Here is a 12,012-nt window from a genome sequence, read left to right on the forward strand (position 1 = left end):
ATGTATGGTCATAAGTATGTATGTATGTATGTATGGTCATATGTATGTATGTATGCATGGTCATATATATGCATGGTCATATGTATGTATGCTCATATGTATGTATGTATGTATGTATGTATGTATGGTCATATGTATGTATGTATGCATGGTCATATGTATGACCATATGTATGTATGTATGTGTGTATGTATGTATGGTCATATGAATGTATGCATGGTCATATGTATGTATGGTCATATGTATGTATGTATGTATGTATGTATTTATGTATGGTCATATGTATGCATGTATGGTCATAAGTATGTATATATGTATGTATGTATGGTCATATGTATGTATGCTTGTATGCATGGTCATATGTTTGGCCATATGTATGAATGTATGCTCATATGTATGTATGTATGTATGTATGTATGCTCATATGTATGTATGTAATTATTTATCCTCATATGTATGTATGTATGTATGTATGTATGCTCATATGTATGTATGTATGAATTTATGCTCATATGTATGTATGTATGTATGTATGTATGTATGCATGTATGGTCATATGTATGTATGTATGTATGCTCATATGTATGTATGTATGTATGTGTATGTATGTATGTATGTATGTATGGTCATATCCCTCTATGGTACACATTATGATGCCAGTGAGGGAAATGTGTTTTTATGTCTCAAAATAGACTAAATAAACATAATCTGAAGAAATTTTATTTTTATTTTCATTTTTGGAAGTTTTTGGGGTTCGTTGCCTGTAGGCAACATTGTACCATAATGGTGCGTAAGTTAAAAAGAACGTTCCTTTTCCAATTTGAACATTGTTTATTTCATAAACATATGCAGAAATATTCAATAACATCAAGAAGTCGCAATTCATTTTAAATTTTAAATTTAAAAGAATTATAAAAAGAATATATATATATATATGTGTATACATATATATATATATATATATATATATATATATATATATATATATATATATATATATATACATATATATGTATGTATGTATGTATGTATGTATGGTCATATATATGTATGTATGTATGTATGTATGTATGGTCATATGTATGTATGTATGTATGGTCATATGTATGTATGCATGGTCATATGTATGTATCCATGGTCATATGTATGTATGTATTCTCATGTGTATGTATGTATTCTCATGTGTATGTATGTATGTATGTATGGTCACATGTATGTATGTATGCATGGTCATATGTATGTATGTATGTAAGCATGTATGCTCATATGTATGTATGTATGTATGTATGTATGTATGCATGGTCATATGTATGACCATATGTATGTATGTATGTGTGTATGTATGTATGGTCATATGTATGTATGTATGTATGTATGTATGTATGGTCATATGTATGTATGTATGTATGTATGTATGTATGTATGTATGGTCATATGTATGCATGTATGGTCATAAGTATGTATGTATGTATGTATGTATGTATGTATGTATGGTCATATCCCTTTATGGTACGCATTATGATGCCAGTGAGGGAAATGTGTTTTTATGTCTCAAAATAGACTAAATAAACATAATCTGAAGAAATTTTATTTTTATTTTCATTTTTGGAAGTTTTTGGGGTTCGTTGCCTGTAGGCAACATTGTACCATAATGGTGCGTAAGTGAAAAAGAACGTTCCTTTTCCAACTTGAACATTGTTTATTTCATAAACATATGCAGAAATATTCAATAACATCAAGAAGTCACAATTCATTTTAAATTTTAAATTTAAAAGAATTATAAAAAGAATATATATATATATATATATATATATATATATATATATATATATATATATATATATATACATATACATATATATATATATATATGTATGTATATGTATATATGTATGTATGTATGTATGGTCATATATATGTATGTATGTATGTATGTATGTATGTATGTATGTATCTATGTATGTATGGTCATATGTATGTATGTATTCTCATATGTATGTATGCATGGTCATATGTATGTATGTATGCTCATATGTATGTATGCATGGTCATATGTATGTATGTATTCTCATATGTATGTATGTATGTATGTATGTATGGTCATATGTATGTATGTATATATGCTCATATGTATGTATGGTCATATGTATGTATGTATGGTCACATGTATGTATGTATGCATGGTCATATGTATGTATGTATGTATGCATGTATGCTCATATGTATGTATGTATGTATGTATGTATGTATGTATGCATGGTCATATGTATGACCATATATATGTATGTATTTGTGTATGTATGTATGGTCATATGTATGTATGTATGTATGTATGTATGTATGGTCATATGTATGTATGTATGTATGTATGTATGTATGGTCATATGTATGCATGTATGGTCATAAGTATGTATGTATGTATGTATGTATGTCTGTATGTATGTATGGTCATATCCCTTTATGGTACACATTATGATGCCAGTGAGGGAAATGTGTTTTTATGTCTCAAAATAGACTAAATAAACATAATCTGAAGAAATTTTATTTTTATTTTTATTTTTATTTTTGGAAGTTTTTGGGGTTCGTTGCCTGTAGGCAACATTGTGCCATAATGGTGCATAAGTGAAAAAGAACGTTCCTTTTCCAACTTGAACATTGTTTATTTCATAAACATATGCAAAAATATTCAATAACATCAAGAAGTCACAATTCATTTAAAATTTTAAATTAAAAAGAATTATAAAAAGAATTTATATATATATGTATATATGTATGTATGTATATATGTATGTATGTATGGTCATATATATGTATGTATGTATGTATGTATGTATGCATGTATGTATGTATGTATGGTCATATGTATGTATGTATATATGCTCATATGTATGTATGTATGTATGTATGGTCACATGTATGTATGTATGTATGCATGGTCATATGTATGTATGTATGTATGCATGTATGCTCATATGTATGTATGTATGTATGTATGTATGTATGCATGGTCACATGTATGACCATATGTATGTATGTATGTGTGTATATATGTATGGTTATATGAATGTATGCATGGTCATATGTATGTATGTATGTATGTATGGTCATATGTATGCATGTATGGTCATAAGTATGTATGTATGTATGTATGTATGTATGTATGTATGTATGGTCATATGTATGTGTGTATGCATGGTCATATGTATGTATGGTCGTATGTATGTATGTATGTATGGATATATGTATGTATGTTTGTATGCATGGTCATATGTTTGGCCATATGTATGAATGTATGGTGATATGTATGTATGCTCATATGTATGTATGTATGTATGCTCATATGTATGTATGTATGTATGTATGTATGTATGTATGGTCATATGTATGTATGTATGTATGTATGTATGTATGGTCATATCCCTCTATGGTACACATCATGATGCCAGTGAGGGAAATGTGTTTTTATGTCTCAAAATAGACTAAATAAACATAATCTGAAGAAATTTTATTTTTATTTTTATTTTTATTTTTGGAAGTCTTTGGGGTTCGTTGCCTGTAGGCAACATTGTACCATAATGGTGCGTAAGTGAAAAAGAACGTTCCTTTTCCAATTTGAACATTGTTTATTTCATAAACATATGCAAAAATATTCAATAACATCAAGAAGTCACAATTCATTTTAAATTTTAAATTAAAAAGAATTTAAAAAAGAATTTAAAAAGTTTCTTGGCTAAATGTTGCCTGTAGGCAACATTGTACTATTTAGGAAATAAATCTGCAAAGTATAAAACTTTAAACTACTTAAATCAACAAAGATAACCATTACCATAAACATTTGAAAAACAAAAACAACAAATTCCAGTGTTTGATCATCACTGCTTCATTTCAGTGCATGTTTTGTGTCAGTCCCCTGTGTCTTTCCTGACATGTGTTGCCATCACTTGTGGTGTTGCTGCTCAGTGCTTATGGAACTCCATGAAGCAGTTTTTTTCAGGAGTGAAGCACAGGCAGGTGACACATTTTGTGCACTGTGATTTCACTATACCCTTACATCCAGGGTATCTGCATCTGCCCTTTTTTCTCCACCCAAATAGGCCAGTGGTCAGTGTTGTGTTTGCTATAGTGATTCCATAATGGTTCACTGTTGCAGGCAACATTGCAACTTTCCATGATGGCACGTTGTTGCCTCAGGGCAACAGCTGCATTTTAACAAGTATCCACTATTAAATTAGTAAATAAGTTGCATGAAACTATCAAAACTTAAAGTTTACTCACCTATTAGTGTGAAGACATTTTTTTACAGGTGGAAAAGGGACAAAAAATAACTTTTTGAGAGTCTTTTTTTTGCAGCAAGATAGCAGAGCTGTCTCCTTAGAAAAAGCCCGCCAAGAAGGGTTTCAAAATCGCTTCCTGGAGGTCATGTGACAACTTAAAGCATTGTTAATGGTTCCCTATGGTTTTACCTCTTTTTTAAAGTATCGCATCATTTAAAGGGATGCATTGTGGAGATGTGACAGGGCAAAAATGGGTTTGTTGCCTGAGGGCAACATGGTACCATAGAGGGTTAATTGTTGCAGCTCAATAATCTTTGTTGAGGAGATCAAAGTGAGTATAAAACATGCTCAGCTGACATGATGGAGGCGCCGCTGTGACCTTTTTAAACTGTTCTGTGTTGGCGTTTCTGCAGGAGCCTCCACTTCACCTCCTTCATGATACTTTTCAGTTTTGTTCTTTTCTTTTTCTTCTTCTTTACTTTTGACTGAGGTCAACAAGTTCAATCTGCTGAACCCAACCAGAATAATCTTCCATTCAAATGTCTTATAGTCATATTAACATGATTAATGATGCATGATTACCCATGATGCTTTGCCCCCTCAGGTTCAGGACGACACTCTCTGTGGGCGCTGGCAACTTATATCTCAGGGAAAAGTCCATTTCCAGAGTTCTCTGTGGTGCTGATGCTGGACGACATCCAGGTGGGTTACTATGACTCGGAGATCGATCGACTGATAAGAGCAAGTGGTCACGGGAAGAAGGGGGCGGAGCTTGATCTGGGCCAGGAGGCCATGTTCGTTCTGCAGGACATTTTCTCCAGCATGAGGAAGAGGCTGACGTTGGTCAAACACCGTTTCAACCTGACAGCGACAGGAGTCCACGTCCAGCAGAGGATGACGGGCTGCGAGGTGCTGGAGAACAGACAGCCGGTGCTCATCATGTTCAGAGACGGTTCTACCGGGAAAGACGCCGACAGCCTGATGTACAACATGACGCACTTCACTTATGCTGGCGGTGACGGTTGGGAGATCCAGTGGGACACCATGAAGAGGCTGCACTTTCAGATTCTCTACTCAGACATCTACCTGCCCTTCTGTGTCCGGATGCTCAATCGCCTCCTGGACCGCGAGAAGCGCCTGGTGGCGCGTCGAGTCCGTCCTCGAGTCCGCTTCTTGACCAAGCAGGTGGTGGGAGGGGCTCGGGTCACGTGCCTGGCCACTGACTTTTACCCTCGCCACATCAACCTGACGCTGCTGCAGGACGGCAGGTTGGTGGACGAGAGCGAGCTGACCGGTGGTTTGGTGCTGCCCAATGGGAACGGCCTCTACCAGGTGAGGAAGACGCTGATGGTCAGTGACGAAGAACTGCAGAGGAAACACAACTACACCTGCGCCGCCTCTCACCTGAGCCTGGACAACCGGCTGGAGGTGAACTGGAGGGCTGAGTTTTCCCGCTCACACCGGATCCACATCATTTCCGCTCCCACCGTCCTGATGCTCACTGCCGTCCTGCTGGTGGTGCTGCTGTGGTGGAGGAGGAGGAGGCGGGACAGGGACAGGTCAAAGGCTGTTGTCATGGAAACTCAGGAGCAGCCAGGAGAGGCAGAGCTGTGAATGAAGGAACATAAGTATAGAAAAAGAGTTATAGAAAAGTGTCAGGATTGTAACAGGATAATTAATTAATTAATTAAGAAAATAATTGACAGATTAATGAAGATGGAACAATGAAAAAAACAAGCAGCTGCAGCCCAAAACTGAAGCACATGATTCTATTTAATGTCTGTATGTCCCTGAATTTTCTCATCGTAATCGTCCGTTTGTTAAATGTTTTGCCTCTCATCCAAGAAGCTTCATCAGTTCATGTGTGTCACACTAGTCTGAGTTAGTCTGAGTTAGTCTGACTAGTCTGAGTTAGTTTGACTAGTCTGACTTAGTCTCAGTTAGTTTGACTAGTCTGAGTTAGTTTGTCTAGTCTGAGTTAGTCCGAGTTAGTCTGAGTTAGTTTGACTAATCTGACTTAGTCCAAGTTAGTTTGAGTTAGTCTGAGTAAATTTATCCGACTTAGTCCGAGTTAGTCTGAGTTAGTCTAAGTTAGTCTAAGTTAGTTTGAGTTAGTCTGAGTTAGTTTGTCCGACTTAGTCCGAGTTAGTTTGAGTTAGTCTAAGTTAGTTTGAGTTAGTCTGTCCGTCTGAGTCAGTCTGACTTAGTCTGAGTTAGTCTGCAAGTCTGCGCTCCGTTTCTATAACTCTTCTCTGCTTCCATCACTGTTAGTTTTGTGGTTTGTGGTGATTTAGGGACTTGGTTTGTAAAGTTTACAGCCTGTCATGCTGTTGCATTGATCTGTGTACAATGATGCAGATAAAAAACGAACTGAAACTTGTTTACCAACCACTCGTTTATCTCTCATCAGTCAACAGACACAACATGTTGGTCACCAGGAGATTTTTTTAATAAGTGAACCAGTTAATCTAAAAATATATTTATGATTCACTTTAATTCCTCATGTAAATGACAAACGGAAAAAATTTTGGGCAAAAAGCTCATTTTCTTTATTTGACATGAAGAACATCTCCTGTCAGGACGTCCTGAAGCTTCTTGTTGGCTGCACGCAGCCTGTCTGTTTCATATTTATGACATTTTAAATGAAACATTAAATATGTTGTTTTTCATTGCACCAGATTTCACCTCCCAGTGAAATATTCTATATTATTATATGACTTCCACATTGATTAACATCGTGTCTTTGTCATGATCAAAGTGATTAAACTGTTTCAGGACGTTGAAGTCACAGCTGATTCACTCTGGTTGTTTGTATAAACCTTAAAATGATAAATAAAAAAATCATATCTTATGATATGAGGCACTTTATTAATTCCACAGAAGTGAAAACTGAATGTCACCAACATACATCTTGATATTTAAGATCGATGTATTATAAGAGCTGTAAACCAGACTTTAAGATGGCGTCCAGTCATTTAAATGACTCAGTAGTGTTTTCCTTGCTGATCTACAGACTTTACACTTCAAGTTTTTCTCGTGAAATGTGACCCTCAAGGTCACCTGGGAATATCTCATATCTTGATTATGTGTTTGAACGTATTTTGGTTTGGAACGTATTTTCCTGCCAGACGCCACAGTTTGAAGCTCACATCTCTGTAACTGAGATTTAAATGAAGCGTCTCACAAACCATTTTCTATGAAATGTTTTTATTCAAAACACAAAACAATTCAACATGTTCAAATACATGAAATATACATGAAAAACATGTAGTAAAAATATTGGTCTTCACAGCAGCGTGTGTCTCAGTTTACGTTTGTACAAATACAACAGTACAAAAGTACATCAGCAGTGTCCTCTGGTGTTCATACAGAAAATTACATCTGATCAAATACATCATAAATAAACATCTCAAATAATGACATCATACAAAAATAAAATAGATCAAATATAAATAAATACAAAAGGAACCAGAGAGGAACTTTGGTAAATATGTGAAATATGATATAAATATAGAAGATTGTGGCTTTTTAAAAAATAGATTTTTCAGCAGGATGTTTGTGGATGTGAGATCTTTACCAGAACTTTATTTAGAAGGAAAATATATTTTAATTTACAAAGAAACCAAAACCAAAAAGCTTTAAAACACCTGAATGTCCAGGTTCTTTTATTAATAAACCTTTAATCTGATTTAAGTTTGTAGAGAAAAATCTCTGTTCTCTTCTGAATGTGTTTTATTTCACTGCAGATTACATTTATTATTTTTTTTTATTTATTCCCTTTGTGCACTGGTAACACCAGACATCTGTCCTTAATTAAAATCTTCAGAATGAGATTTTTTAAGTGTCTTTCTTTGTTACAAAAGTCACTTCATATAAAATGCCTGTTATGATGTAATTTTGTTTATAATTATGATAATAAATGAATCTTTGATTCTTAAAAAAAAAAAACATAATTACAGCACAACACTGTGACACAATATGAAGTTTCTGGGAGACTTCTTAATGTTCTGGATTTTTAGTTTACAGCAGAACTTCTGCTGACTCTCTCTCTCTCTCTCTCTCTCTCTCTCTGTGTGTGTGTGTGTGTGTGTGTGTGTGTGTGTGTGTGTGTGTGTTATTTGCGCAGTGCTGCCACCTGCTGGCTCCAGCAGTCAACACAGCGGATGGATTCTCGTATAGAGTTGAAGAGTGATGGACGAGAGGAGGAGACAGGATTCGGGGGGGAGGTGGGACACCCAGCGGAGTCCTGGGACGACCCTTCCTGAAGACACACACACACACACACGCACAGACTCAGTCACTTCCTGTCTCTGCCTCTGTCATTGAATCAGCCAATCAGAGCACAGACACTCACCAGGTGTAGCAGCAGGTCGCTGTTCAGCTCGGTGAGTCGACACAGAGCGCTGTCATCAGGACAGAAAGACTGCTGAGCGCACACCTGATACCTGGACAGCTGACGAACCACCTCGCAGCTCTGAACCAAACCACATTAAAAAAAGACACGATTTTAAACTCTTCATACACGTGTCGGGATTTAAAGCTGTATCTACACATATTGTTTTTTGGTTTTTTTTTAATAATTGACAGCATAAAAACATGATTTGATATCTCATATTTATAGATTGAAAGCTGCAGCGCCCCCATCAGGACAAAATGTACAGTTTTGGTTGTACTCTTTGTGCAGTGCAGCCTGCAGGGGGCTCTCATGCAGTATGAGATTTACCTGGTCCAGCTGAGCAACGGTCTCTGTGCAGGACAGGACTAACATGCCCCCAAGGTTGCTCTACACCAAAAACAAAGACACAAACTAAGATTCATGAAAACACAGAAGCTTCAGTCCTCCCACAGAGAGATAAACTGTGCTGAAACACGTCTGCAAAAATAAAAGAGAACACTGTTTCTTTTTTTAAAGGGAGTTTTGTATTTTTGTGGAGGGAGTTTGGTGAGACATGGAGTTTTCTGACTTACCGCCTCACTGAGGATGCTGCTGTAGTTCTTCAGCGCCTCCTGCAGGTCCTCGATGACACTCTGCATGTCAGTGTCTACTGCGTTAGTTGGCAACACCCCACCTGCTGCAAGCTCCACCCACAAGGCCAGAAACAGGTAGAACAGGTACCCACAATGCACTGCGACAGGAAAAGGAGTGAGTTTATTGATGGACCGATACAACCTGTGAGGTGGGGGTCATGTGACCAACAGCCGAAGCCAAGCTAGCACTCAAACCACTGAGCTAATCTGTTAGCGTGTTTACTGTCAGCTGACCTGGTGATGTCATGTGACTGACCACACTGACACGTTTCAGTCAACTCGTCTGTCATCAGGTCAAAAGGAACCAGTCTGAACTGACCATGCAGGTTTGTAAATATTAAATATTATTTAATTTAAATAAGAAATATTTCGTCACCAATAAAGTTTAAAAAGTATCAGTTAAAAATATGCATTTAATTTATCTGTTGATCAGGTGTTTGCAAAATACAAACTAAACTAAATTAAAACACTTCAAACAGTATAAATTTGTCAAACTGTAAATATTTGTGTTGCTTTTTATTGTTTGTTGTTAGACCAGTTGTGTTTTTATGAAATTACATCATGATTTGTATTTTTCTGTTGGTTCAGTTAACTGTTGGATCTTATTTACTGAAAGTTCTACTTCATGAGAAATCTTTAGTTAATAAACAACAACTAACTGAACTCTGAAGTACTTAGAAAATGACAAACTTTTTTATTTATCCATCTGTGTTTAATGAAAATCATTTGCTAAAGCGTGAAGATTGTGTCTTACTGACTAATATAAATAATAAATATACAATATGAAAATACTGGAATCAGCATAAAAACAGTTTTTAACGGCAGGAAAATATAAACTCCACTAAAACGGAAAAAACTAAAATTCAAATTAGTTTTAATTCTAAATTTAAAGGAGCAGCATATAAAACAGTGAGCTGGAGCCACAGACCAAACTGAAATTATATTTAATCTAATTGTTTCCTCCACAGACTGAAGCTGCAGGCTGCACACTGTAAAAAACAACAACACAAAACAAAACAGTAGAGACAAGTTAAAATGAAATAGATTTTTGAGTTTTGTGTCCAACTCAAACTCTAAAGTTTTGAAATAAAGTTTAAAAGGTTTTTAGATAAACTTGAATCTTTGAGTTTTAGGAACTAAAAAAAAAAAAAAATCAAAAATCGCTCACTGAGCTGCAAACCTGATTTGTCTTTATTTTAGCGCCTGATAAATTAAGTAGTTTTAACTGAAAATATTAACATTTAAACATTTACTTTCACTTCAATTAATTTACTCAACATAATTTTAAATACAATGTTTTGAGTTTCTAAGATTCAAAGTTTATCTAAAGAAGAAAAGTGAATTATCTCAACAAAAGATCAGTAGTTGGTAAATTTTTTCTTTAAACTTAACAATTTGAGTTGAACTCAAAACTAAAAAATCTATTGCCTTGAAAGTTCGAGTTTTCTCAGCTTTTTAATTTTTAAAGCGCATGAGCATAAGATGAGGTCGTCATAATTTATTTGACAGAAACAAGTGAGGATGAATCCACCGCTGTCAGTTGATCAGCTGGTTATAACTCTGTCAAATCTGTTCAGCCTGTTGAAAAAGAAGCTCACTGACTGACTGACTGACTGACTGACTGACTGACTGTCTCACTGCTGCCAAACTCCATCAACATTTTACTACATTTACAACAGCTATCGGCTCTTTCTACACGATTATGAATGATTTATTACATCTCATAAGCAGACAGTGACTCGGTCAGAGAACATTCAGCAAAGTCTAATAAACATTCAGCTACAGAAGAAGTAAAAACTCACTGGTCATCATCCTGATGGTCCTGATGAGATTCTCCTCTCGTCGGTGCTGCTGTCGTTGTGTCCTGCAGCCTTCATGCTGCACATATTTATCCTCCATCCATCATGAATCAAAGTGTGTTCTGAGGAAACAGTGTGTGTTTGTGTTCTCAGAAGGTTTGACATCAGTTTTTCTGCAGATTGAGTTTCCAGGAGCGTTCAGGGACTGACTCAGTCACTGTGAAGGTGTGTTTCATCACATGACATTCTGGCAGGGAGTCGCACCTTCATCATTAACATCATCATTCAGATTCTCTTGAACCGCTCGTGTCATCTTCCTGATTGAGTCACTAATTAAGCAACGTTACACGAGAGCTTGAGCTTTACCATCATTATTAGCAGGACAGTGATGTGGGTCAGATCTCTACCACCATCAAACTCTTTGTGGGGGTCAGACTAATACCTGGAAATCAACCATCCACATCCCCTTTGTAAAGAAACCTAGTTTGCTACTCCAGCAAGTAGCCTGTCCCTCAGTAACAAGCAGCAACACAGACGAGTTCTAGTCTCTGCTGAGTCAGCAGCCGGCGTTGAGAACATTAATGCTTTCTAGAAATCAAACTGAATAAATACCACAAATACAAACACTGAACAGTGGTGGAGTCAGACTGTCTGAGGGGCAAAAAAAATGAAAAGGGCATCAGCTGCATGCAGCAGGGCAACACAGGGAGAGTCATGATGCAGTTATGGTGAAGTGGTTTCCAATCACTGGTTTACAGGGGACTTTACCAGGTTTTTTTTTTTTATCACTGGAATCACCTGACAGGATGTCAGAGACTCTATCAGTCCACTCCTGCAAAAAAAAAAAAAAAAAAACACTGGTTAAAGTAGAAACACTGATTCAACTTGTTTACTGCAGTAAAAGTGAAAAA

General features: G+C 36.0%; 2 protein-coding genes across 3 annotated transcripts; one reads left to right on the plus strand and one right to left on the minus strand.

Moving 5' to 3' along the window:
• Positions 1–3,592: 3,592 nt before the first annotated feature.
• Positions 3,593–5,896, plus strand: LOC146321990 (hereditary hemochromatosis protein homolog). The gene has a single exon (XM_084727376.1). The coding sequence runs from the start codon at positions 4,959–4,961 to the stop codon at positions 5,886–5,888; it is 930 nt and encodes a 309-aa protein (XP_084583502.1). The 5' UTR covers positions 3,593–4,958; the 3' UTR covers positions 5,889–5,896.
• A 2,404-nt stretch (positions 5,897–8,300) lies between these two features.
• LOC146321991 (uncharacterized) lies at positions 8,301–11,944 on the minus strand. Of its 2 annotated transcripts, XR_014771417.1 has the most exons (4): positions 11,105–11,944; positions 8,998–9,400; positions 8,629–8,748; positions 8,301–8,535 (listed from the first exon to the last, which is right to left on the minus strand). XR_014771417.1 is itself a non-coding variant. In XM_084727387.1 (3 exons), exons 1-3 carry the CDS (start codon positions 9,040–9,042, stop codon positions 8,389–8,391), a joined length of 312 nt encoding a protein of 103 aa, XP_084583513.1. In that variant the 5' UTR covers positions 9,043–10,920; the 3' UTR covers positions 8,303–8,388. The 2 variants fall into 2 exon arrangements, 1 of the variants encoding a protein (XP_084583513.1); XM_084727387.1 differs by lacking the exon at positions 11,105–11,944 and having other exon boundaries at positions 8,303–8,535; positions 8,998–10,920.
• Between the last annotated feature and the right edge of the window lie 68 nt (positions 11,945–12,012).

Source organism: Lutjanus erythropterus, chromosome 9, assembly GCF_056507025.1.
Source record: "Lutjanus erythropterus isolate fLutEry1 chromosome 9, fLutEry1.hap2, whole genome shotgun sequence".
In the NCBI taxonomy this organism is placed as follows: domain Eukaryota; kingdom Metazoa; phylum Chordata; class Actinopteri; order Lutjaniformes; family Lutjanidae; genus Lutjanus; species Lutjanus erythropterus.